This window comes from Lampris incognitus, chromosome 3, assembly GCF_029633865.1.
Source record: "Lampris incognitus isolate fLamInc1 chromosome 3, fLamInc1.hap2, whole genome shotgun sequence".
NCBI lineage: Eukaryota > Metazoa > Chordata > Actinopteri > Lampriformes > Lampridae > Lampris > Lampris incognitus.
In genome coordinates, this window is record NC_079213.1 from 23,051,991 (window position 1) to 23,074,104 (window position 22,114).

The following is a 22,114-nucleotide window of genomic DNA, read 5'->3' on the forward strand; positions in this document are numbered from 1 at the left end:
CACAAAGGTGTGCGTTGTCCCTTTTTTTTCTTGGCCACATAACATGACAGGCCATATGTCCACTTGTGTCATGCACACAAATGCCTCATGCAGATAACTAACTACTAAATTGGCTTTGCACAGATGCAGCTGGGGCTATAAGGCGGCTCATAAAAGCCCTTGCCCTCATAAAGTAAGACATGCCGGTGGTCCTTGTTCAAAGAGGACACGTTTTGTTCATTTTCATGTTTAAGAGGTGAAAAAGAATTGGTATAGAAGCTTCTTTTTTTTTTGACTGACTGGCTTTGCCTTACATGCTACATGGAAAGTGTTGTCTCCAAAGCATTTTTGACACGCTATGCAAAAAATAAATAAATAAATCTATACTCGCATGACTTAGGACACTTTCACAAATCAATAGGCATTTATACTGCTGTTAATATTGTCTATTTATATTTGTATGCCTCCCAAGCCATATTTACATATATACTATACTCTATTACTGTGTTTTTCATGTAATTCTGTATATAACATTTGTTATTTATAGTATTCCCTACCAGTGTTTATTATTACTGATTACCCTCCCTTGTGCTGTTGCTCTTGTTGTGTGTTGTGAATTGCGCAATGCTGATCCATTGTGAGCCAAACCGAGACAAGTTCCTTGAATGCGGGAACACATACTTGGCCAATGGATCTGATTCCTATTCTGATCCAAAAAAATGTTTCTAAACGTGTGTGTGTGACAGGTTAACATGCACACACCCCCCCTCGGCACGACCCGACTAGGTCCTGCACAGCTAACCTAAGACAGTGAAGGTATTCTCAGGGAACATAAGGGGCCTCTGTCAAAAGGACCCCTCCTACTTCAAATTCCACAGGCCCAGCCGAGTTTGGCCCACCCCCCTCATCCATCCCGGCCCCCCTCCCCACTTCTCTGTCATGTGACCAACGAGCAAACAGGAACGCTGGCTACTATTTCACTGACCTCCAACAACACAGCACAAGGGCAGCAAGACAATGGGCCGGGGTGAAACGCATGCGCAGTGCTGTCTCTGTCGCCCCCATTCACTGCCTGTCTGGAATGGTGGGGGCTCTCTGTGAGTAATTCCTATCATGTTTCAGGACACACTGAACCAGAGCAACAAGTACCACCAACTGCAAACCACACCGGCACACAGGGCTCGCGCTCTTAGTCCCGGTATAAACTCCAATGCAGCCAAAAGCGGTGTAAGTTGATGAATGCTGGTGTTGTGGTGACCATTATTTCAGACAAGACAAGATGGTCAAATGGAGACGTGTCTGTCTGAGACAAAACATGGATGATAACTGAAAAGCGCTGCATCGAGGATCAGATTCACCACATGTGAATAAAGTTAAACTTAAATCCCACTATGATGTATGCATCAGTGATATTTTGAACAATTTCTAATATGAGACGTTTGTGGTACGTCATTGATGTGTCTATTTCCTGTTTTCACCGTGAAAGAAAGCGATAGGTTAGCAGTCTTTCTTCCGTATCTTTGGTTTAGGTTGTGGGCCAGACTCTCTGGCAGTCTGACTGGAGATCTAAACTTAACATTTTTTTGTTGGTGCATGAACTAAGATAGGTTTTGTGTATGTGTCAAACTCTCCTTGCTGGCAGGCACTTTGCACATCTAGACATGAGCATACTGCAAAGCACCTCGACTTGCTTTTTCTAGCTAAGGTTGAGTTTGGTAACTTTGGCTGAATAGGGTTTTGTCTCGAGGCAGGCAAGCTTAATTTGCTGTGGTTCAACTTTTTGTGAGTAATTGGTAGCTAACTCCGCATATTGGTCGCTGAATACTACCAGCTAAAACCTATAATTTGGAAGCAGGCTCTGAAAAGTCAATACGTTAATATATAAGATTTAAGACGTGCACTAGAATGTTTTCTTTTTGTGTCAGACTTGTAATCATGATCATAATCGTGATCATGTTACCTCACAAAATGGGTAAATAATTAGGATTAATATTTCCGTCATGGTTGCGAGGCCTCGACCGCATGCAAAAGTGACACGATTCTTGTTTGACTCCCAGACATGCACCTTTTTTTTATTTATTTTTATGCATGCAGTTTTTCGGTCAGGAGTGTGTGAATATGCAACCTTGCTTTGTCTATTGTAGCGGAAAATGGCAGAGCGTTATGGAAACATGGCTTGCGTCGGCTTGTGGGAAGGTTTAGCAGCCTGACCGGCCCCATTGGATCCCACAGCTGTTTCCACCTCCACTGAGATGCATTAGAGACAGAGGCCCTGAAATAGACATCACATCTCATTCCATTATCAGAACCCTCTGGCATTCGGTCACAAGGACAATGCCCCCATACAGGACCAACAGGCTATCAGGGCCTCTCTCAAAGTAGCTGTCAACTAGTTTGAGTGTTTTGCCAGACAGTGCATTGAATAATGCACAGCACAGCTAAGCCTATCTGAACATTGTGAAGGCAAATGAGCAACGACAACCAATTGCGGACGAATCACTGGACAAGTAACTCATTGAGACCGCAAGTAAATGTGTGTGTGATATCATGAACGCAGAAATGACTCACAAAATTAAACACAAAGAGGATTTCTGCAAAGATGCTTCTCAGCAATGGTGTACCTACAGTAATGGTGTACCTATGTCGAGGGCAACGTTTTTATCTTGCTACATGCTTTATGCAGCAGGAGGGAACAACGATGACATTTTGATCCGTTATGGCTTGTAATACATGCAGTCTAGCAATATCACAAAAAGGACCACGCAAATGGACTCCATTCCCCATGACACCTCTCAACCCCCTACTGTCAGTAGACCCGGGCCGCATACTGAAATGCATCTTTTTATTTTTTCTCAAAGAGCAGATGGCACCATTTATCTATTTTTTGCCCAGGGTGCAAACTACCCACTTTCATGACTAACCAAATGGATAATAATGGTAGCAGCAGTAATTGTATCACTAAAAGGATGTCTAATAGACATCTAGTTGTGTGTTCACTGTGACGCATGCCAGGCTCAGGGCCATTAGATGATGTACAGTTCTACACACAGGTCTTCTCACCTCCCTGCTTCCAGGTATCCCATCTGACACATTACCAATCCACGCACATACAGCCCTGAATCAATTCTCATTGAGATGGATGCACACAGCAGGATTTCAGACCAGTCTCAATAGAAGCAACACATCGCTTGTAAGCAGTATTTCCAAGTAAGGTATGGTAAGGCGAGCGCAATATTACCTAATTCTTAAACTTAAATGAATGCTGCATATGATAGAATAATACTAATAATTAAAAAAAAAAACCGAGCGCGCAACCGCGTTTGTCAAAGGTCAGAGCTCCCTCTAGCGTTGAAAAACAGGAACAAGTCAGGACAAGCTTTGGCTAGTTGAAAAACAAAACGGATAATAAGAGAAACAGATGGTTTATTCTTGGAAAAACCCAAACGCTGCCCCAGTGTGCGGGATTTCCAATGACGGCGCGCCTCCAAAATATAGTCGACTCGCAAATTCTGTGTGTGTGTAATTTATCTTACATGTATGCTTTTAGTGATCAAGACAAAAGAAACGAGCAACGCCTGTAGATTTAGAAGAACTAACCGGGTCCAGTGATGCTAGTGATGCGGTAGTTGCTATGCTAAGCCAACTTGGGCTCCCCACAGACGACCCAGGGTCATAGTTGAAACAAGGCTTAGTGTTATAGCGGATCTAAAATTTCAAAATCTTCCGATATTAGTGACAGTGAGGCCAAGGCAGGATTACTACTGTTTATTTATTTTGCCGTAGTTGTGTTAGGGGTTATAATGTGAGAGGAAAGTTTGAAGAAACTTGGTACCAGGAGTACGTACCTATGTGTACTTCCATCTGTGGGGCGAATTTGTGGAAAAGTTTGGATGTAGAACTCAAGCACCAAGTACAAACGTTCAGTCCAAAAAGATGTAAACTCTTTTCTTTTTTTTAAAGCGGTATAGGGACGAGGGAGGGCTGTGATAACTGTTTTACTGACACTGGGCGATATTTGGGTTGTACATAGAATTGGGATAATTGTTTCTAAATTGTAGATAACGATTACGAATCAATTAAGTAGTGCAGAAGGGGTTGGGATAAATAAGTATACTTCCTCCTACTTCTTTCTGAATATGTAGTATTTCATTTGTGTTATAAGAATGTTATCCCACGAGTTTCGCAAATCTAGGGTTACCATGTAGACACCACCCCAGGAGAGGAAAGGGCCGGATATGCCCGACCAGATTTTGGTTGGTACAGCCTTTACACCAGACTAGGACAAGACTAAACCAATGAAATTGGAGATTGGCTTTATCCCAATTATAAAACAGTGCATCATTAGGATTTTTAAAAATACAGCACATAATGCTCAGAAAGCCCCTAAGGGACAAATTACCAATTTGTACCTCCGTTACAAAATAATGCATTTCAGGCAAAAATCAAGACCTCCACGAGCAGTTTTTTTTCCCAGGGAATAATTCTTTTATTAGAATTTCCACATCACTAATGACAACCAGAGTGTGTTTCTACATAAGAATAGTTTCTGCCTTCTCTGTAAGCCAAGGGGGGACAGCTCATCCGCTTCTCTCTTCGCACATTGATTTCTTTTTTCTTAATATACATTAGTAGCAACTCTGCACCTGGAAGAGGGTGACAGGAGCTGGAGGAACATAAATATAGAAAACAGCTGTGTGTAGCACTGCAGAAGTCAGGAGGATAATGCATTGAATGGAGACTTGCTGCTCGGTGAGGGGATCCTGGAGGGAGCAGTATAGGGATGTGAATTGGGTGGAGGAATTTTTTTTCTTTTTTTTACTCTGTGAGGCCGAGCTTCTTTCTGAGGGACTCGGGCATCTCGGGGGGAGGGGGGCGGGGCAGGCGGAAGTAGACCTTGACGGAGTCGTAGATGAACCACTGCAGGGCGGTAAGGGTACCGATCATGATGATACGAGCAACCAGGCCCTTCCATACACCTAAGAAAGAGGGAGAATGTTTCTGATCTTTGCTGAAATCATGGCTTTTGAATGAACTCAAGTGCACAACTGAACTAAAAATCAGTGTAGCTCAAAAGCTTAAAATGTTGTATGGTGCCAATTTCCCAGATATCAGTTATAAAATGTTTAACGCAAAAACCACCTGTCTCTCATCTGAAGGAAATAAACTTAAGTTTTCAGATATATTTGGGAGTTTTTCAGATATATTTTGGGAGTTAAAGTCTGAAAGAATGTAAATTCTAACCAACATCTATCAATCAAGTCTTAAAAGGTTAGTCACCAGATAGATAAGTTACTTTGTTAGCACTTAAAATGAACATTTTCTTGACATAGCACCAACATTCATCTTGTTCCTTCAAAGTGCTTGTTTACCACAACCCAAGCAATAAAAGAACTGAATTGCAGTGTTTGTAATAAACGTATGTTGTGCACATTCTATAAGAAAGTAGACATTTTGTGTACTCTTGAACCTTAAAGGTAAGTCAATTGATTTATTTGTCCGTCCCCCAGCCTAGCAGCAGTGGGAGGTCCCTGCCTGTGGAGGGAAGGGATGCCACTGCAGCACGTGGGGCTGGGAGACAGGTAGACTGCTCTCACACGCCAATGACTCAAGCACCTCCAACTGTACAGCCAGAAAGCTGCTGAGGGCTCTGCAGCCAGGACCGCTGCTCAGAGACAGCAGTCTCGGCGCAGGAGCGCCCTCCAGAGGTGGATCTAAGGAACGTGTCGGATAAGGAAGCAGACTGCTACTATCCAACTGTGTCACAGTATCCATCCATCCATCCATTATCTGAACCACTTATCCTGCTCTCAGAGTATGTAGGTTTTAATCTAAACAGTTATTACAACTGACAATACTGATAAGCACAACTAGTACAGTGTTTGGTTTAGGTGAAAAACCTGCAAACACATTAGTCTTGCCTGCAAAAGTTATTCACAAAAACATTCCCCAAAAGCCATTTAGAATACCATCAGCCAAATAATATCTTCTACAACTAAATACTGACGTAAGCGAGATGTATGCGTCTGTCCATACGAGAAATTGAACATTTAAAAACTTCCAACATCAGCTTGCAAAAGAGCTCAATTCTGTACGAATGAGGAGTCACTTCACATATTTTTCTGATTCATGACGAAACCAATTTCATTACCTTTAGGCCCCAATTTCTTGAGCACCTGCACTGCAGTGCTACCCTTCTCCTTGTTCAGCACAGACACCACAGAGTCAGCAGGGTGGGACACAATGGCACAGAACACACCAGCTACACAGACGGGAAGGTGGAAAGAAAGCACACACACAAAAACCCATGAAGTTGTCTGCATATTGCAAACTGTCAAACAACTTAGCTACTTGTCAAAGTAATTCAAGCCACCACTATTATTACGACCATTATTATTAATATAATTATCATTATTATAATCATCGTCAACAGGATTGTATAATTCAGCTCTTGGGTGTGGATCTCAAGTGTTTTTACTTACCGATGTAACCGGCCACAAAGGTGACCACTAGCTGCTCAGCCTTGCTGCAGTCACTGCGGGGCTTGGGAACCACGTGTTTGTACAGCAACTCCACAGTACGCTCAAAGCAGGCGAACTTCATCATGGTGTAGGGGATCTGCCTCATCCACAGGGGCACCACACCCTTGTAGAACCTGGTGGTGGAACAAGAGAGGGTGTGAAGGTGAGGAGGGGGCGAGATTATGAAAAAGCCGGTAATGAATACAAATACCATCCATCTCTACTTAGCACTATCCATAATAAAATTCTCAGTCTCTCTGACTCGGCATTTATGACTAGCTCGTAATTTTAGTGATACAAGATTTAAATTCAGAGCACGAAGGGGAGCATGACAGTGCCCACCTCTCCATCAACTAACTACAAACCCCAATGCCAATGAAGTTTGGATGTTGTGTAAAACGTGAATAAGAACAGAATACAATGATTTGCAAATCCTTTTTGACCTATATTCGATCGAATACACTACAAAGACAAGATATTTAATGTTCAAACTGATAAACTTTATTGTTTTTTGCAAATATTCACTCATTTTGAATTTGATGCCTGCAACACATTCCAAAGAAGCTGGGACAGGGGCAACAAAAGACTGGGAAAGCTGAGGAATGCTCAAAAAACACCTGTTTGGAACATTCTACAGGTGAACAGGTTAATTGGAAACAGGCGAGTGTCATGATTGGGTATAAGAGGAGCATCCCCGAAAGGCTCAGTCATTCACAAGCAAGAATGGGGCGAGGTTCACCACTTTGTGAACAACTGTGTGAGCAAATAGTCCAACAGTTTAAGAACAACGTTTCTCAATGTACAATTGCAAGGAATTTAGGGATTTCATCATCTACAGTCCACAATATCATCAAAAGATTCAGAGAATCTGAAGAAATCTCTGCATGGAAGCAGCAAGGCCGAAGACCAACATTGAATGCCCGTGACCTTCGATCCCTCAGGCGGCACTGCATTAAAAAAACCGACATCCTTCTGTAAAGGATATTACGTGGGCTCAGGAACACTTCGGAAAACCATAGTCAGTTAACACAGTTCGTCGCTACATCTACAAGTGCAAGTTAAAACTCTACCATGCAAAGCTAAAGCCATATATCAACAACACCCAGAAACGCTGCCGGCTTCTCTGGGCCCGAGCTCATCTGAGATGGACTGACGCAAAGTGGAAAAGTGTGCTGTGGTCTTGACGAGTCCACATTTCAAATTGTTTTTGGAAATCATGGACGTCGTGTCCTCCGGGCTAAAGAGGAAAAGGACCATCCAGATTGTTATCAGTGCAAAGTTCAAAAGCCAGCATCTGTGATGGTATGGGGGTGTGTCAGTGCCCATGGCATGGGTAGCTTGCACATCTGTGAAGGCACTATTAATGCTGAAAGGTACATACAGGTTTTGGAGCAACATATGCTGCCATCCAAGCGACGTCTTTTTCAGGGACGTCCCTGCTTATTTCAGCAAGACAATGCCAAGCCACATTCTGCACATGTTACAACAGCGTGGCTTCATAGTAAAAGAGTGCGGGTTCTAGACTGGCCTGCCTGCAGTTCAGACCTGTCCCCCATTGAAAATGTGAGGCGCATTATGAAGCGCAAAATACGACAACGGAGACCCCGGATTGTTGAGCAACTGAAGTCATACATCAAGCAAGAATGGGAAAGAATTCCACCTACAAAGCTTCAACAATTAGTGTCCTCAGTTCCCAAACGCTTATTGAGTGTTGTTAAAAGGAAAGGTGATGTAACACAGTGGTAAACATGCCCCTGTCCCAGCTTTTTTGGAACGTGTTGCAGGCATCAAATTCAAAATGAGTGAATATTTGCAAAAAAAAAAAAATTTGTTTTTTATCAGTTTGAACATTAAATAGCTTGTCTTTGTAGTGTATTCAATTGAATATAGGTCGAAAAAGATTTGCAAATCATTGTATTCTGTTTTTATTTACGTTTTACACAACGTCCCAACTTCATTGGAATTGGGGTTTGTACTACCACCTTTGTTGACAGCAGCTGAGCTGGACATCAAGAAATGGAGAGTCCTGAGATGCAACAGGAACCGAACAGGGTCACGACACATTTTCCTTTTCATTTTTTAACAAGCTACATCAAAGATTTTTTGAACATGTTGTTGACAATGTAAATTATGATGGACACAGGGAAAGATCCAACAGGCTATATCACTGCCGTTATTGCTCAGAGTATTGGATATCACAACATATGAATACAGGGACAGGAAAATTGGAAAACATTTCTAGACATTCAATCCTAACACTAGAAGACCTAGCAATTACATTTTCCCTGTTATCTCCAGGGCCATGTAGGAATCCACATATGCAGCATTTTGCTGACCCGGTGAAATGTCCGTCCCCCAGCCTAGCAGCAGCGGGAGCTCCACACCCATGGAAGAGAGGGATGCCACTGCAGCATGTGGGGCTGAGGGACAGGTAGACTGCTCTCACACGCCAATGACTCAAGCACCTCCAACTGTACAGCCAGAAAGCTGCTGAGGGCTCTGCAGCCAGGACTGCTGCTCTCAAGAAACAGCATTCCCAGTGCAGGAGCACCCTCCAGAGGTGGATCTAAGGAACGTGTCTTTCAGTGAATAGTGATGGGACAGCATTAAAAAAAAATAATAATCTGATGTTACACAGCTATGACAAAAACTAACACCTTCTTAGATGATCCCTATATTACAAACATATTACAAAAATACATTTGTTTTTATTAGCATTTTATCAAAGGGAAAACAAAGTGCAAAAAGTTTTAATAGTTTTCTAGAATAAAATCTTTAACATCTCTTAAAATCAAAACACTTCTTCTCTTTACAAATGAACAATTTCAATTGTGTTTTGTTTTTTCTTCTTCAAGTCAGCAGTGCCAAACGATTTGCCAATGAAAAGCAGTTTCATGTAGTTTTTCATTCCAGAAAAACAACCCTAGATGATTATCACATACTCAACTGGAAGGAGGAGGGTTACAATCAGCTAGTGTAATGTTGGTGGGAGCAATTTATTTAAGAGATATTTTCTTTTCACCCTCTGGTTTGGGTGCAGAAGGATCCTGAAGAAAGTGGGTGCCAAGTTTGTTGTGCATCAAAACCTTAGTTGAAATTTAAGGACACAAGCCAAAAATTTCAGCTATGGCAAGACTTCACCAACCTGTCACCCTGCCATCTCCACACCTCTCATACCTGCAGCTGCTCAGTGTCAGCCAAATGCAGTTAAGTTGTAAAAAGGGAAAACACTCACGCCCAGAGCCCTTCCTCAGCATACATCTTGGGGGCACACTCTCTGAGGGTGTTGGCATAGCCAGGCTGGGTCTGAATGCGCACTTTGCAAGCCTCCATGGGAGCCAGAGCTATATCAGCAAAGAATTCTGCACTGGCTGAGGCAGCCAGGTACAATGATGTCCTCCAGAGGTAGGTGTTCTCCTGTTAGAAGGTATCACACCAAGAGAGTTTATTTAGCAATGGTAAACCTCCAAAGCTAGAAAATTCCCATCATGGTAAAATAAAATTTCAACTGGCTAATTTAGCCAAACATCTACCCAAATGCAGTAGAGCCAAAGCTTGGATTCTTTATTTCCAATATAAGTCATCAAATTAACTTTTCTTTCTAGCACAGCAACTTAAACTGGGACTGAAAAAGGGACTTTAAACCCAAATCCAGCTCATTTTTAACTTGACTGCAAAAGGAGCTATAGAAAAAAGTGCTGTTAAGCTTAGGTAGAATCCTGCAAAAGCCACTCAGTAACTTCTCTCCTTTTGCATTTTCATCTTCGTCTCATATGTGTGGACTGTTCCAGAAAGGCATAACTAGTCAGTTAACAAAAACAACAGGGATCATCAGCAAGCATGCTTGTACTCCTTTTTCTATACAGAGATGTACCCCAAACCCCTAATGGACTCACTTCTCCCATCAAGTCACTGTAGACGATCTTGAACACCTCATAGAAGCCAAACTTGCACAACCCTTGCATGGAGTACCCGATGAAGGTGGGTGCCCAGCCTTTGGCCAGGCCTCTGACACCATCTTCTCGCACTGTGACTGAAAAGCCATTACCAATGCTCTTATACTTTCCTGGGTCCACCTGAAGGGGGAGAAAGGACATCAATTAGGCATCATGTTAGAAGCATTTTCAACGAGGGCAAGTGGGTTAGGGGTGTATGTAATCTTGGGATAAACTAGTTTTTTTTTGTAGCTGTGGCACTGATGGCCCTGACTACGTGGTAGCAGTTTACTTGTGAACTAAATGGTTCACTCATTCATCGCAAGCAGGATTAAAATTGCCTTTTTCGATTGAGTGTCCCAGTGTAACTGCAAAATGCTTTTTCTTTTTTTTAATATGAATTGCCCCAGTGCAACAGCAAATTGAAGCACAAATGATAATTTCCTGGGGTCCTAAGATTTGATCTTATAACAAACTTGGTCATTAAAGTGTATAGAGAATTTTATTTAAAGCCATCCAACTAAATCCTTTGACAGAGGTCACATGACCATAGCTTTTCCAGTTGAGACTAATACCAAATCTCTCATGTTACACGAGATGGAGGTTTTCCAAAAGAAATGATTAGGTTTGTTGTTCAGGGCTGCTACTGGAGAGCTCAGCTACTGTACAAACCTGCAGGCGGCACTTGACAAGGTCGAGGGGCACCACCGCTGTGTGTGTGATACCGCAACTCAGGATACCCCCAAAACCACACAGGGCATAGTACTTTGAGGAACCGAACTCACAGCTCACATCGTCTGCGGCAGAAGGGGACACAGCATACATGCAACATGCACGGTCACATGCAACACAGGACAAAATACCACCACCAAACTAGAGCCTCCTAATGGAAAAGCCTCGTCACTTTGTGTCACTTTTCACTGTGAGGGTTAGCCCTCCTGACATTACATGGGGACCTTTTCTGTTGCTAGCAACAAAAAGTCATTGGAAATTCTGAATGACTGAAGTGACAGAACTCTACCATTTGGATGTCTCTTTCATTAACATGCAAATGTTTATAAGGAAAACACACTAAGGGTTGATGAATCACTGAAAACATGATTTCTGTATGAAATTTAAATAGTTTCAGATTGCACATGGGAAAATAAATATGAAACGGTATGATTTATTGATAAAGATTTTCACTACATCCCCCCCGCCCCAGATTTAAGCTTTTACAGTTTCATTTTTTTCTTCACATCTTATCACACTAACACCAGCTATGTCTTATCAAATACACTTGGACTTTCTACATTGTTACCTCTAAATGAAGTAGATTAATCTGGAGTTATACAGTCTACTATAAGGTAGTGTGTTAAGTAACAGTCAATGGCAGAATAGGAATACCAGCATAAATGTCCTACATTACTTGTGTATAGGGCAACTATTTATTCAGGCAATCCAGAAGATCGACTTGGATGTCTTAAATAGCTAAGTTAACATTCAGGACATATTGCCCCTCCGTCTTCTCTGACCTTCACCTCTTCCTGGTCTCTGCTGTGGGTTGAGTTGGACGGGCGGGGGTGATAGATAAAACTAAAGCAGGCAGAATCATTAGCCACACACGGGAACACTGGTGCAGGATCACACTTACCATGCCAAGATGAGCATTCCATATAATCATCATCAAAATCATGGTGATCAGTGGACAATGACAAAAACGACGACAACTTCGTCCATGACTAGGCTGTTGCTACATTTCTCCCATGCAAATTAATGTCTTAAAAAAATACAACACACACGGTTAGGGGTGGATGAGCGTAGAGTCGTTTTAAAAGTGGTACTTAGCCACAAAAACAGACCTGCATTCTGCATTTAACCAGATCGAGGGGCACAACGGCTGTGTGTGTGGTGCCACAGCTCAGAATCCCACCAAAACCACACAGGACGAAATACTTCTGAGAGCCGAACTCACAACTGTCCCCCTCTAAAGAAACACAGGTAGCACTTATTACACTTAAAAGCCCAAAAAAGGGATTGATTTGGATTGTTTTTCCAAATGGCCAACCACAGACAGGAACAAATTTAAAGTTAATATTGTAACTGACAATGGTCACTAGAGTGCACCACTATTGCCTAATACTACAAATTGTAACAAGTTAGTTTCTAGAGCATTAGATGATATATTACCTGTTATAAGCCTTATGCAACAGGTACTGGTGCTACTTCCACTGCAGCAATGGCCCCATTTATCTTGCAACAGGGCCAAGCTAAGTCCAAACACCTCACCAGTTTCACAAATGCCTGAATCCAGTTCTTGATTACAACATATCTTATTGCTACATTAATGTCACAATAGAGCATATCCTTTAAAATTACTTCATCAGGAAAGCAAAAGTATAGGTTTGACTTTAAAGGATTTGATTTCAAACATCAATATATCTTTACATGGTCAATAAAAATTGTCTGAGGTGTTCTAAACTGGACAAATTACTTTTTACTCGGCACAATTGAGTCTGAACTCTGCACAGTAAGGGGTCAAGCCATTTCTAATCAGATCTGCAAATAACTCGACGTTTGTCTGTCCCTTCCTTAAAGTAACACATTCGACCATTCTAAGACAACAGCCAGCAGTAAGTAATGTACCCAAAACAAGTCCCTGCAATAAAAAAGGAAGCTTCTGGTTTGCCCTTCGTTGTCCTCCACCGGTAGCTTGTCACAAGCAAGGCCTAGCAGCTAACTGGATCACCATTTACACCATCAAAAATGATCCATATTGTCTTGAAGTAAGAGAACCATGTCACAATCTTAAATCACATATAACCCATTGATTCTGTTAAAAAATTAAGCCCAGTGAATACTAAATTATGCAACTACACCAGCTAGCCGACTGAGCTAACGCTGTTAGCCTCTCGAGGTCCTGACTAGCCATCCTGCGGATCTTGGGGAAGAAATGGCGAGACTTACCGGCTGTGGAGGCAGCAGCCAGCCTGCGGTGACTCTGTCCATTTAGAGTCTGTTTGGGCTCTTCGACTTTCTGAAGGCTGAACAGCGGAGCGCTGAAAGGGTTGGCCCGGGCCAGCTGCGTGAGAGCGGTCGGGTACATGACGTTCTGCCTGGCCGAGCTGGGGCTGCGGATGTGTACAGCTAACGTTAACTAGCTTGTAATACGACTCTCAACCAATAAATGCGCACGCACACACACGCACCCCGACACCTGAACTAAGGGAACGCAGTCACATGCTAGCTAGTCAAGATTTAAATGGGTATGGAAGAAAAAAATTAAAAACCTAGCCAACGTATGAACGCTATGTGCCCATAACCAGAACATCTGATACATAAATACAAAATTAATACTGCTTAAGAGATGAAGGCTTTTCTAAAAAGACGATGCAGACAGATAAGAAAAAAAGGAGATCTGCGCTTGCCTGCTAAACTATGGCTAACCAAAAGGCGCTTTGCCAAAGCTAACGCTAGCTACGTTAGCTTAGCTTGCTAACTTGACCGTTCCAAGGTGGAATGGGTACACGGGCAGAACAAATAACAGTTCGTCACACATACACACTGACAAATAGCTGTGGCTTTGCGGCACATATGTGTCCACCCTGAGTCACAGAAGAAAAAGCTATATTTGATATTTCGTTAAATAACTCCACTCACTCTGCGAATGTCTCAAGATGGCGCCTCCTCTGTGCGGCAGCCGGCGGCTCGTAGAGGCCGAATGACCTCGCGGCAAATCAATTTGTCCTTCCCTGACGTCACCGGGAAACGGGGGCGGCTACGTTCGCTTGGCGGCTCCGTCAGAGACGACGCGCAGCCTGTCAATCAGAATCGGTCGGCCAATCGTTGAATTGGCCTGCGGTAATTAAATGCATCGGTTCACAGTATAATCGCTATGCTCTCTTTGAAAAGATAAATTTAAGTTTGCTCATAACACAATCCTTACAATGGAGGATGCAGAATGTAGTTTTTCTTTTAGACTTAAGTTGACTAAAGTCTTTGGGGTGTGGGGGGAGGTTCATACAGATCAAGAGCGTGTGAGAGGGACGCTTCTAAGTGGATTACCTGTTGGAAGTGGCTTCTATTCCTGTCCTTGGTCCGATAACAAGACGGAGCAAAGCCCTCCTTCACTTGTCGCCAATTCACCTTGTCCAACGTCAATGTCAGCTGGCCTACAGGGTGTGCAGTTGCCTTATCGATTGAAAGTGAATTTCTGCAAGACAAGGACAACTCGCCGGTCTTGCAGAAATGCAGTTTTTAATCGCTTCCTTGAGTGCGACGACTCACAACAAGAAAGATTAAAAGCACACGTCGCGCTAACACGCAATATTACAGCGCTATCTTCAGATTTCTGTCTGAATACAACTTTCTCTGTTTTAAACGTTGTTTTCAATTCAGCAATAAAGTGCAACTAGAATGGTTGGATCTAATACAGGTCAGGTTTACAGGTTAGATAGCTGCGAAATTAAAACTGAGTATTTTTATCTCTTTCGCTCCCTCTCTCTCTCTCTCTCTCTCTCTCTCACACACACACACACACACACACACACACACACACACACACACACACACACACATCTGCACCTGCACGCACGCACACACACACACACACACACATCTGCACGCACATACACACAATCAGACACAAATGTGCCACTGTTAAGTACGTGTGTACACACACACACACACACACACACACACACACACACACACACACACACACACACACACACACAGAGTAAGATACTATAACAAACATACAAATATTCATTTTGAGGTGTGGCAATATTAAAAAGTCAAATTGGAGTGCAGTCATAATCTCTCTTTTTCATAGTGACATAAGTAATACAGTAATACAAGTCTGTAAAAACACCCAGTTTACATCTGGTCCATCATGACTAGGGCAATAAACCAAGTTAAACACTTCTTTTTACTTTGCTCGGCAGAGAACAAGCATCTCAACTGTTTGTAGTTAGCAGACTACTTCACGCCTGGTAGCTCAGATCCTTACTTCACAGAAACGTATAAGCATTTTTTTTTCACAGCTGGAAAACTTAGTTTATCCAAAGTCCCCTACAAATTTAGCTGTACTTGGACAAAAAAAGACCTGCATAGGTTGTCACGTTCAACTCGAATTTGAGAACAGATTGCTCACCGTGGTGGAAATACACCTGCAGTTTACGTTTTTTACTTCTTTTTTTTTTGGATCAACAATTTAAACAGGGATTAATGGCTTGCATTAACAAAGGACGGTTACTCAATCAAAACCTCAAGAGGTTCACTGAAGGTCACCACACCCGAAAAGCTGCCGAGTGCAGTGATGCCAGCCGTCCTGGCAGATGAAGGCCTGTAAGCTGACAAGCTCGGAGATGACTGTGTGGGTGACTGCAGCCATGCATCCATCACTCTAGTTTAGGTTATACTATTGTAAAGCTAGGGCGGTATGGTGGCGCAGTGGTTAGCATGGTCACCTCACAGCAAGAAGGTCCTGAGTTCGAGCCCCAGGGTAGTTCAATCTTGGGGTCGCCCCGGGTCATCTTCTGTGTGGAGTTTGCACGTTCTCCGTGTCTGCATGGGTTTCCTCCGGGTGTTCTGGTTTCCTCCCACAGTCCAAAGACATGTAGGTCAGGTGAATCGGCCATACTAAATTGTCCCCAAGAGTGAATGTGTCCCCCCTGTGATGGCCTCGTGGCCTATCCAGGGTGTCTCCCCGCCTGCCGCCCAATGACTGCTGGGATAGGTTCCAGCTTCCCGCAACCCTATAAGTGGTTTGAATACTAGATAAATGGACGGATGGTTAATCAATCACTGAAAAGATACCTTTTTTTTAGGTTCAAAATGTGCAACGTGTAATATTCCAGCTTTCCTGAAGCACAATGGCAAGAAAATATCGGTAGGGGTTGCTGAGGGGTAGTGATCGAAACCAAACCATTTATGGCCCCAAAACTCCACACAGATGTCTGCATTCAAAAACACAGCAGTGGGACTTCCGGTAAGATGGCGACTTGAATAGCAGCACAACTTTCTGCCTCTCGCAAGTTGGCTAAAATAAATCCTCTAAAACACTAAACTCGACGCAAAAAAAGGAGAAATGAGAAGAGGAGGTAATTCGAATAAAGGTAGCCGTACAATCCAAAAGGGTAACGCACCAGATACACAGGGAGCGAAGAAACAGTCGGAGCAAGGTAATAGCAAACACGAGGTAGAAGAAGCTACAATGGCGGCGGCCACAGCTGAGACATTGCGTGCCGGATTAGCAGCTATCGCTAAAGAGATACAAGAATTCAAACAAGAGCTACGAGGTGACTTTGCCAGACTCAAAGATGAGGTGAAAAGGGAAGTGAAGGAAGAGATTGCTTGCTTCCGAGAAGAAATGACACAGAAGTTTGCAGAGAGCAACGGCGAAATACAGGCGCAGAAAGCGCACATGATTGAGGCCCAGAAGCGCATAGCCGAGCTAGAGGAATGGCAGGCGGACTCGACAGAACTGCTGATGGACATGTCGACCCAAACGCGCCAGATGCAAGAAAAAATAATGGACCTGGAAGGGAGGTCAAGGAGGAACAATATTCGAATCTTTGGTGTGCCAGAGGAGACGGAGGGAGGCTCCATTACCCGGTACGTGGAACAACTCTTGAATACTCAACTTGACTTAGAAGAAGGGACCAATCTCCAGATACAAAGAGCTCACAGAGCCCTCGCTCAAAAACCCCCTCCGACAGCTCCCCCCAGGTCAATAGTGGTGAACTTTCAACAGTTTGATATAAAAGAAATGATTCTCAAGAAAGCATGGAAAAAGAATAAGATAGAGATAGGGGACAAACGTATTTACTTTGATCACGATTACGCAGCTGAAGTGGTCCGGAAAAGAAAATCATATTTGGGCATTAAGAAAGTGCTCAAGGGTAAAGGAATTCGTTTCCAGACACCCCTCGCCAAAATAAGGATCCACTGGAACAACGGAACGAAGACATACGACAATGCCAGGGAAGCTGCGATGGACATGAAGACGAGAGGCTGCGACATCGAGATACCAGACGATTACACGGCAACCAAGGCCACAGAGCAGGTGGAGGCGACTGGGACGCGAGCAGGGTGGCAACGAGTCCAAGGCGCGAAAGGAAGACGTGAAGCTGCACAACGAGCGAAAGAGAAGCTCCAGGCCTATCGGAGAATCCAGGCCTATCGGAGAAAGTAGGATTGGTATCGTTCTGACTGAGTTGAGCTCCATTACAAAAGGCTTTTTCATCACATGCCACGGAGAGAGGTAGGCTATACGGTTGCCAAACGTTGGACATGCCTACTAGACAAGGCTGTAGGCCTATCCCATGTGATGGGCAAAATGTCAAGTCTAGAGTGGGGCCCTTTCTGAAAAGGATTTCTCCTTCACCTACCAACGGGGACTCGGGGTGGTTAGGCCCCTTTAGTTGGAAGTTATTTTTGTTGTTGATTAATGTGTTTTATATTTGTAGTTTTTTTGTCTGGAGCTCTGTGGGAATATATGGAAAAAGAGTATCAAGATGTCTAGATGGTTCACACTACTAAAATAATGTCGCTGAATGTTAATGGTCTAAATATGTTAAAGAAGAGGGAAAAGGTTATGATTAAGCCAAAAAAGGAGGATGTACAAATCATATTCCTCCAAGAGACCCATTTAACACAGGTAGAGCATGGGAAACTTAAGAAATATGGGTACAGACATTCATATTATAGCTCCTACAAGGAAGGGCGCAGGAGAGGTGTTGCAATTTTAATATCAAACAAAACTCAATTCGATTATGATAGGGAGATTGGAGACAAGGAGGGGAGATATATTATAGTGAAGGGGAGGTTAGAGAACAAACCAGTGACATTGGTAAATATATACGCCCCTCCTGAAAGTGATAAAAGATTTTTTAAATCTCTGTTTGATGAGATAGCAAACGAGTCAGAGGGGGTCTTAATTTGTGGGGGAGATTTGAACGTCGTTTTGAATCACAAAATGGATACGACCAGTATCAAAAGGACTAAAACACAGGTTACTCGATTTGTAAATATATCACTGGAAGAGATGGGGATGGATGATGTGTGGAGACAATTACACCCTCAGGAAAAAGACTATACACATTACTCAGCTGTACATAAAGTTCATTCAAGGATAGACTATTTCCTTATGAGCAAAGACGATATTTACAGAGTAAAGGAGTGTGGGATTGGAGGGGCGGATATCTCAGATCACAATCCAGTATATTTAGAAATCAATTTGAATTGTAGAAAGCGAAATACGGTTTGGAGGTTTAATGTGGGTCTACTGAATAGTGAGCAGAGTAAGATTATGTTAAAGGCAGATATTCGGACATATCTAGAAGAAAACAGCAATGGGGAAGTAGACCCAACGATATTTTGGGATGCCATGAAGGCGGTCATCAGGGGAAAGTTAATAGCGCATTCAGCATTGATCAAAAAGGCAAGATCAATTATATCCAGAAAGAATACAGACAGGTTAAGAGAAATGGAGAGGGAATACCAGACTGCGGGAAACCCCGTGGTGTTGGAGCAAATCAAATTGGCTAAGTCAGACATTAATAAAGAACTGTTAGATGAAGTTGAGAAAAAAAGCTTGTTTCTCAAACAAAGATATTATGAAACAGGCCCGCGCGCAACTAAACTGTTGGCAAAACGTATTCGCAAACAGCAAGCAGTTGGCCATATACATAAGATCAGAGACCCCCATTCAAATGAGTTAACGAATATACCAGAAAGCATAGAGGACATATTTTTGGGATATTATAAAGAGTTATATTCACAACCCACATCTGCATCCGAAGCGGAAATTAATACCTTTTTGAATTCATTAGATTTACCCTCAATTGGACGGCTCCAAAATGACAAATTAACAGCTGACATCAGGATGGAAGAGGTGATAGATGCAATAAATTCTTTGAAAAACAATAGAAGCCCGGGCAGCGATGGATACCCTGCAGAATGGTACAAAGTGTTTAGGGAAGAACTGGCACTAATACTTCTGAGATCCTTCAATTGGACACTTCACAATAATAAGATACCACCATCATGGTCAGAGGCAATAATCACAGTCATTCCAAAACCGGGAAAGGATAAAGAATATTGTGGGAGCTACAGACCTATTTCATTATTAAATGTAGATTATAAAATATATACGACAATTATCTCCAAAAGGTTAAACTCATTCATAGGTGATTTGATAGATGAAGATCAAACAGGATTCATGAGAGAAAGACAAACGCATGATAATATCAGAAGGACATTGCATATTGTTGATCAAGCGAGTAAGAGAAGACAAGCTACACTATTAGTAAGTTTAGATGCAGAAAAAGCATTCGATCGGGTGTCTTGGAATTTTTTGTATGCAGTATTGGAACGACTAGGGTTCAGCAATAAGTCAATACAGTGTATTAAAACATTATATCAACAACCTAATGCTCGGATTAAAATAAACGGGAGTTTAACGAACAAGTTCATTTTGCAGAGGTCAACAAGACAAGGATGCTGTTTGTCTCCGACACTGTTCGCGTTATTCATTGAGCCTTTAGCGGAGGCCATTCGCCAAAATGAAGGAATTAATGGAGTGACAGTGAATGGCACTGTCCACAAGGTGGGGCTATTTGCTGATGATGTCATAGCCTATCTTGAGCAACCACATACATCACTCCCTCAACTAATGAAGCTACTAGAACTATATGGTCATTTATCTGGATATAAAATTAACATCTCAAAAACACAGGTGCTAGTTCTCAATTATACTCCAACCACAGAATTCAAGGGAAAATTTGACTTTAATTGGAATCTAAACAAAATCAAATATTTGGGAATTTACATTACCAAGGAATTGTCTAAATTACATAAAGCAAATTACGGCAAGATCAACGATGTGATGCAAAAGGATATTGATAGATGGTCCACTCTGCCACTTGACTTCAGCTCAAGAATTGAGACAGTTAGAATGAATATTCTACCAAGGCTTCTTTACCTATTCCAATCGTTGCCTGTAGAGGTGACTCAAGCTCAATTTGATAGGTGGGATAGGACAATATCTAGATTTATTTGGGGAGGGAAGAAGCCCAGGGTAAGGTATGAAACTCTCCAACTCTCAAAGGAAAAGGGAGGTATGGGTTTACCAAATCTAAAAGAATATTTTAAAGCTGCCCAGCTGAGATATGCTGTTGACTGGTGTAGGCAAGATTACATGGCCAAGTGGAAAGTCATGGAAAGGGAATATGGTGGGTACCCTATCCAGAATATTTTAGGAGATAAAGAAGTATACAAGAAAACAAAAACCCACATGGATTAAATCACATTATTTACACTGGAGTTATGGTTTAAATTGATTAAAATCAACAAATTACAAGATGAGATACAGTTATTGAGATGGGTAGCATATGATAGAGACTTTACTCCAGCGAGGCATGACACAGTTTTTAAACTGTGGGTTAACTGGGGAATCACAGCATGGTGCACTCTAGAGGAAAAAGGGGAGATGGAGAGTTTTCAGGGTATGAAAGACAAGTTTGATTTGGAAAAGCATGACTTCTTTAGATATTTACAATTAAGGGATTATTACAATAAACGTATCAGGAGAGGACCCTCCATGGGGGTGAACAGTGTGATTCAAATTATAATCAACGCATATAAAGGGAGAAAATCTAGGACTATATCTGTACTATATCAAGCTCTCACAACTAATAAACACTCAACTACATATATAAAAGAAAAATGGGAATTAGAATTTGGCACAGAAATTACAGAGGAGGACTGGCAGAATATGTGGAAAGTTCATCAATCCTCCACTAGTTCGCGGATATGGAGGGAATTCTCCTGGAAAAATCTGATACGTTTTTTTATTACACCAAAAATCAAAAATAGATACTCCAGCACCAAACAGTCATGCTGGAGGAAATGTGGAACAGAGGATGTAGACCACTCGCATATATTTTGGAAATGTAATAAGCTAGCGATGTTTTGGGAGATGGTTCATGATGTAATACAAAAGGTACTTGGATATGACTTCCCTAAGAGCTATATGACCCTCTATTTCTGTAATTTTAAAAACGACGATATAGGGTCAAGTGATAGATGTTTGGTTAAGATACTGCTGATTGCGGCTAAGAAGGCAATCACAAGAAAATGGTGCCAGGTGGACGCCCCCACACAAGGACAATGGATGGAAATAGTGGAAGACATTCATACAATGGAAAAACTGACTCATCGATTGAGACTTACAGTACCTCGGATGGAAGACCAGTGGAAGAAATGGACATGGTTTAAGGAGCAAACACGCGACAACATAATTCATGACAACACTTAAGACTGGAAAGTTAGACCCACAGGAAGCTCATGTAGTTCATTTTTTGTGTGTTTTTTTGTTTGTTTGTTTTGAGTTGCCCTGTTGGGCTTGTGTGCAAGTAAATGTAGATAATTCAATGTTTACTTCTGAATACGGATGCCATGTTTGCATTGACCTAAAAACTTCAATAAAAACTAAAGTGATAAAAAAAAAAAAAAAAAAAACAGCAGTGAAGTCATCCAAGTGTTTGTTGTTTAAGGCCTCACCCCTAAAAAGACTTGGCACAGACACCTGGGTAGCGTAGCAGTCTATTCCGTTGCCTACCAACATGGGATTGCCAGGTCGAATCCCCGTGTTACCTCCAGCTTGGTTGGGCGCCCCTACAGACACAATTGGCCATG

At 42.3% G+C, this 22,114-nt stretch overlaps 1 protein-coding gene and 2 non-coding genes across 4 annotated transcripts; all 3 read right to left on the reverse strand.

Annotated features, from left to right (window-relative positions):
* Positions 1–4,448: 4,448 nt before the first annotated feature.
* slc25a3a (solute carrier family 25 member 3a) lies at positions 4,449–14,141 on the reverse strand. 2 transcript variants are annotated; one of them, XM_056276377.1, is made up of 8 exons: positions 14,072–14,141; positions 13,379–13,542; positions 11,105–11,229; positions 10,394–10,573; positions 9,733–9,914; positions 6,459–6,631; positions 6,128–6,238; positions 4,449–4,955 (listed from the first exon to the last, which is right to left on the reverse strand). In XM_056276377.1, the coding sequence occupies exons 2-8, from the start codon at positions 13,515–13,517 to the stop codon at positions 4,795–4,797; spliced, it is 1,071 nt and encodes a 356-aa protein (XP_056132352.1). In that variant the 5' UTR covers positions 13,518–13,542; positions 14,072–14,141; the 3' UTR covers positions 4,449–4,794. The 2 variants fall into 2 exon arrangements, with proteins under 2 accessions (XP_056132352.1, XP_056132353.1); XM_056276378.1 differs by lacking the exon at positions 11,105–11,229 and adding an exon at positions 12,274–12,398.
* Positions 5,471–5,704, reverse strand: LOC130110951 (small nucleolar RNA SNORA53). Its single transcript, XR_008810135.1, has one exon. It is a non-coding gene; the product is annotated as a small nucleolar RNA SNORA53 (small nucleolar RNA).
* On the reverse strand, positions 8,841–9,077 carry LOC130110952 (small nucleolar RNA SNORA53). Its single transcript, XR_008810136.1, has one exon. It is a non-coding gene; the product is annotated as a small nucleolar RNA SNORA53 (small nucleolar RNA).
* Positions 14,142–22,114: the final 7,973 nt, after the last annotated feature.

Excerpts from the sequence above, each read along its gene's own strand:
- slc25a3a (XM_056276377.1), bottom strand. The coding sequence starts at position 13,517 with ATGTACCCGACCGCTCTCACGCAGCTGGCCCGGGCCAACCCTTTCAGC. Across the intron at positions 6,239-6,458 it reads CTTTGTGGCCGGTTACATCG|CTGGTGTGTTCTGTGCCATT; the intron begins GTAAGTAAAAAC and ends CCGTCTGTGTAG. Across the intron at positions 4,956-6,127 it reads CAAGAAATTGGGGCCTAAAG|GTGTATGGAAGGGCCTGGTT; the intron begins GTAATGAAATTG and ends CCTCTTTCTTAG.